This window comes from Pteropus medius, unplaced genomic scaffold (assembly GCF_902729225.1).
Source record: "Pteropus medius unplaced genomic scaffold, Ma_sr-lr_union100, whole genome shotgun sequence".
Lineage (NCBI taxonomy): Eukaryota > Metazoa > Chordata > Mammalia > Chiroptera > Pteropodidae > Pteropus > Pteropus medius.
This window is the reverse complement of record NW_024342648.1, coordinates 321,807-326,913: the sequence shown is the minus strand read 5'-3', so window position 1 is coordinate 326,913 and position 5,107 is coordinate 321,807. Positions and strand designations below refer to the sequence as shown.

Below are 5,107 nucleotides of genomic sequence, written 5' to 3'. Positions count from 1 at the left end.
GACTTCCCACTCACCTTCCACAACCTTGTGCCCACCTGCCCTGCTCGGCATGTTCCTCTTTCCCAAACTGTTAAACTCTCCCCAGGGGGAAAAGACTCTGCCGGCTTCCTTCCCTGCTGTTATTCCCAGTTCCCGAACGGTGTGGGGTGCTGAGGCTCTTAGAACAAATACTTGCTCAAGGAAGCAGCTCGAGGTGGGGAGGCCTCCCCCGAAACCTCCAGGCCCGTACTCCTCCCCCCTCAAGACAAGCAGAGGTGGAGCAGGAACCAGCTTTGGAAAATGACATGTTTTTATTGCTATGTTTGCAGTGGCTTTTAGCACAGTAAGAATGTCCCCGTTGCCCCCACCCCCTCGCCCAGCCCCACCCCTCCAGCTGATGTCAGGGTGTGGGGAAGGCTTTCTAGGTCCACTCTGCGGCTGTCTCGGGATTGGATGTGACGCCAAGGGGGGTTAAGGGAAGCTGCTACACAGAAGACTTGAGACGTGGACAGCGCATCAGCCTTAAGCTCGCAGGTGGGAGCCAAGCTGGATCCCTTTCCTGGCTGGTGCCCCCCCTCAGACCCCCCCAGGGGGCAGGGGATGGGCAAGCCTGAGCACGCCAGGTGAGCAGCCCTGGGACAGAACACCGCATCTACTCACCCCAACACCTGTGGGCAGAGAGGCAGTGCGGGGACACCCCTCAAGGCCCCTACCGTGTACTTTTCCACCTGTCTGGGGCCGGGGACTACACATGCATACCCACACGACAGACTCGCACACTCGACAGCTCGAAGCTCTTGTTTTACCTATGAAAATTAGATCTATAAATTCACACTCCTTGGCTGGGGTCAGAGGAGTAAGGTAGGGCCGAAAGGGACAGGAGCGGCAAGGAGAGGGACCTCAGGGCTGTTTTCTCCTTAGAAATATACAAGCAGAAATCTCTCTCAAGTTTTTATAAAATGTGCAAAATACAAGCCTCATTTGCCCACAGGCACAGTTTACACCTGGTATTCACCTTTGCTAAGAGATAGAGATCTATATATGCCCTACATACTCACGCACACATGCACTCACACACAAGCTCACAAAATTGATATTGGTGGCAATTGGCGCCGGAACCGGAAGGTTCCATTGCTGGCTGGCTCTCTAAGCTTCTAGAGTAGGAATGGGGAGAGGGGTCTAGCCCGGTTGAAATACTCACCTTGGTTCTGCTGCCCCTCCCTCACCCTCCTCCCCTCCTGTTCCCCAAGCTGCCACTGCTGCCTCTGGGGTGAGGGGCCACCCCGGGGTGTGTTGGGCAGAGTCTGGAGAGGCAGGCAAGGCGGGCGTGTCGGGGCAGGGTGTGGCGTCAGCAGCGGGCACTAGGGGGAGGGCAGGTGGCAGGGCCTGTGTTGCCGTGAGCACCAGGCTTGGTTGGGGGGAGGTATCTATTTTTGGTGGGTTGTGATATTTTTGGCATTTTATTAAAAATGGAAAAAGTTATTTTAGTTATAAGCACTCTCGGTGCTTCCTCCCCTCCCCCCCAGGCAGACCCCGAAAGTGTTAGGGAAAGGCAAGCCCCTGGAGGGGTGGGGTGCTAAAGCAGGGGCTGCTATGGCTACAAGAGGGAGAGCTGGCACAGGGAGCCAGCTGCCTGTCACATGACGCTCTCCACCACCACCACCTTGCTGCTCTCGGCCCCTGGGGTCAGGGTGGTCAGGCCCCTGACATCCGAGTCCTGAGCTCTGTACTCCAGGTGGTGGAGACCCCAGACAGGTTGAGTCAGGTGCTGCCAGCGCTGCAGGACAGAGGGACTTGGTGAGCACCTGGGGAGGGGCACCCGCTTGTCCTTTTCCTCTTTCCACTCTTACCACCTGCCACCCACTCAGGGCCCAGGGCTGCTCCTCCCAGGACACTGACCGGGCCCCACGCCCTGCACCAAGGAGACAGGATTGTGTGGCTGTGACACCGGAAGCCAGCAACAGGCCTCTCCTCCCCCTTCCACAAGCCGAGGCCCCGGAGGGCCAGCTTTCCTTCCACCCAGCCCCTGCCCAAGCTGGCCCCGAGGCTTCTGGCTCAATGGCCGGGTCTGGTGGGTGGGAGAATGGGCAGTTTGGATGTAAGGCCGTGACCCAACAGAAGGGAAGGGTGGCATCGGGGAACTGACCTCAGCCATGGTCCCCTTGGCCGTGAGGAGGCAGCCCAGCAGGTGGAGGGGTACACACAGCATGGAGGAGAGTGCAAGACCCCAGCCCATGGCCTCGCCCCACCACGGGTACACGTAGGTGTTATTGTAGACCAGTGGCTCGGAGTACACGGCGTTGAAGACAAAGATGCCCTGTGGAGGGAATCCGGCCGGGCTCAGCTGTTGGCCCCTGGCACCCCCCCCGCCGGCCCGGCCCAGCCTGTCTGGCCCTTACCATGCAGACAAGCGGGGTGAAGAAAGACCAGCACCATTTCATCCAAGGGCAAGGCCGGTACCCAATCATGCAGGCCACATCGTCCATGAAGCGGTCAGCTCCTACGGTGAGGTGAGGCGGGAGGGCTGGAGCTAGAGACCCGCCACCCCGCCCTGTCCCATGCCATAGCCCCGCTTATCCCTTGGCCCAGACCTACCATACACCCAGGCGACCACCACGCACTCCCAGAAGGCCTGCCAGAGTAGGGTTGTGCCGCTGGCTGAGTAGTAGTCAAACAGCTGGAAGACGTACATCCCGCCCTGGGGACGGAGCCAGGTCAGGGCAAGTGGCAGACAGCAGCTGGAGGCCAAGGGCAGCCCCTACCCTGTTCCCACTCACCTCGGTCACCATGGAGAGGTCGATGACAAAGCAGAGCGCACAGCAGAGGGCCACGGAGATCTCCCTTTGGAAACGGAAGTAGTAGGAGGCCGGGAGGAGGTCGAGCAGGCCTGTGATGAAGCCTTCCACACCTACAAACTGTGGCCAGGCACTCAGGCTGCGCCCCTTGCCCACCCACAGGCCCTCCCCACTAGCCCCCAGTCCTGTCCCCCTTGCAAACCTGGCTGTCGAGGCCCAGCAGCAGCAGCATGAAGAAGAACAGGGCGGCCCAGAGTGGGGCCACGGGCATCAGCGTGACAGCCCGGGGGTAGGCGATGAAGGCCAGGCCAGGCCCTAGGGGGGAAGGGGCAGCATGTGGATACCTGTGGTCTGTGCCCACCCACCCCATCCCTGCCCTGTGGTACCAGAACAGTGGACCGTGCCGGGACACCCTGTGGCCAAGGGCCTTTCCCCTTGTGTCAAGGCACTGCTGGGCTGCTTAAGTTCCTATGGATGTGCCACACCAGGGGCTGGAAGGCTCCCGCAGGTCCTCGGCAGACCTCCGCCCTTAAGAGTGGGGTGTGAGATTTGTACTTCTGGTCACCACTGACCCCAGAAAGGCCTTCCTTTCCCTCTGCAAACACTGGCGAATGTGAGAACATACCCTGAGTCCCCTGGAGATGAATGGCTAGGGGCTTGAGGCTCCCCGCAAGGCTCCAGACCTGAGCTGGCTGGAACAGCTGTGCCTCGCAGCTGCTCATCCAGGCCTGCCTCTGGCCCAGAGCGATGCGACAAGTTGAGTTTGAATTTTTGTCTTATTTCTCAGAATGTCTATTTTTGTGTGCGTTCACGTACGTGGTACGTTAGAACAGCAGCTGCTGCTCTGGAAGCCGGGCTGGAGCCCAGGGCGGTTCTTTTTTACCTGACTCTGCCACCTTGGAGATATGTACGCCCTGCTCCGCGGCCATGAAACCCAGGATGGAAAAGACCACAAAGCCAGCAAAGAAGCTGGTCCCGCTATTGATGAGCGCAAGGATGATGGCGTCCCTGGGGACAGAGGGGATGGAGAGGGCTGGTTAAGCTGCCTGTTTGCTGCCCGTGGGTGGGCGGAGAAGGGCAGGGCAGGGGTGCTTACTTGTAGCAGTTGTTGTTGAAGCGATTGTAGCTGCCCAGAGCCGTGAGGGCCCCCAGGCCAATGGCATAAGAGAAGAAAATCTGGGTCCCGGCATCTATCCATACCTGGAGATGGACCGGGAAAGAATAGGTGTGCGTGGTCCTGTTGGACTAGTTCCCCTATCTACGCCCCACCACCTCCACCTACCTGAGGAGACCCCAGCTTAGACCAGTCAGGCTTGAGATAGTAGATGATGCCATCCAAAGCGCCAGGCAGCAGCACCCCACGCACCAGCAGCACGACGAGGACCACGTAGGGGAACGTAGCGGTGAAGTACACGATCTGGGGGGCCAGGATGCTTAGAGGGGCCCTGCAGTACCTGCCACCCCCTTAGAGGCCCCCAGCCTGAGAGGGGCAGGCCACGGTCCCCCGCCACAGGACAGTGTGTACAGAGGTGAGGGTGGAGGCCAGCCAGCAGCCCCCCTTCTAGGCCTCAGAGCCGGGGCTCCTCCCAAAGGAAGCCAGGTGCTCGTCTGAGGCTCCGGCAGCCCCACGGCAAGCACAGGCCAGCTGCAGAGGCAGGGCCGGCCCGGGCAGGGAGTGGGACATCAGCCTGGGGGCGGGTCCCATGCCTCCCGTATGGGACTCCAGGTCATCTGTAGAGAGGCAGGGTCCTTGGTAGCTGGAATTAGTGGTCCGGCCAGAAACAGAGAGGCGAAAGTGGCTGGACGGCAAAGGCCTCTGCCTCTGGTCCAAGCCGGGCTGCCAGCTCGGAAGAGGCTACTCCGCGGACCCTGCTGGGAATGAGCCAGCCCTCCAGGGACCTAGCCATGTCCCACAGCCCTCAGCACACTGTCATTATGCTTCTGTTCACACGTTCGTCTCCCGAACCTGATGGGGAGGTTCTGGGGAAGGCAAGAGTCTAGACCGCCCTCTGGGCCGGACATGGGAGACAGACAGTGATAGAGCAGGTGCACCCAGACCCTCCGGACAGACTCAGATGGTGAGTGAGGAGTAGAGAGGAACTGGGAGGGGAGGCGGGGACGTGGACCCCGATGAGGGAAAGGGGCAGCTGCTGCCTGCGTCTGTGCCCCTCACTAGGGAAGGTTACTGGGCCTGGAAGGGGAGGGTAGGGAAGCAGCCATGGGGTGGCGATCAAGTGGCCTGGATTGAGGTTCCCGTCCCACCCCTCAGACCCAAGCCCGGGCACCTCCCCCGTAGCATCGGGGGATCCCGGCACAGACCAAAACTGCCTCGA

The 5,107-nt window shown here is 60.4% G+C and overlaps 1 protein-coding gene across 1 annotated transcript in view; it reads right to left on the bottom strand.

Annotated features, from left to right (window-relative positions):
* Positions 1 to 267: 267 nt before the first annotated feature.
* SLC6A8 (solute carrier family 6 member 8) overlaps positions 268 to 5,107 on the bottom strand; it is an 8,712-nt gene continuing 3,872 nt past the window's right edge. Inside the window, exons 5-13 of the mRNA XM_039866946.1 lie at positions 4,057 to 4,191; positions 3,871 to 3,974; positions 3,658 to 3,782; positions 2,977 to 3,089; positions 2,757 to 2,894; positions 2,575 to 2,677; positions 2,379 to 2,479; positions 2,126 to 2,296; positions 268 to 1,756 (exon numbers count right to left, since the gene is read on the bottom strand). Of these exons, the coding sequence (XP_039722880.1) occupies positions 1,616 to 1,756; positions 2,126 to 2,296; positions 2,379 to 2,479; positions 2,575 to 2,677; positions 2,757 to 2,894; positions 2,977 to 3,089; positions 3,658 to 3,782; positions 3,871 to 3,974; positions 4,057 to 4,191 (1,131 nt within the window). The 3' untranslated portion in view covers positions 268 to 1,615. The remainder of the gene's footprint in view (positions 1,757 to 2,125; positions 2,297 to 2,378; positions 2,480 to 2,574; positions 2,678 to 2,756; positions 2,895 to 2,976; positions 3,090 to 3,657; positions 3,783 to 3,870; positions 3,975 to 4,056; positions 4,192 to 5,107) is intronic.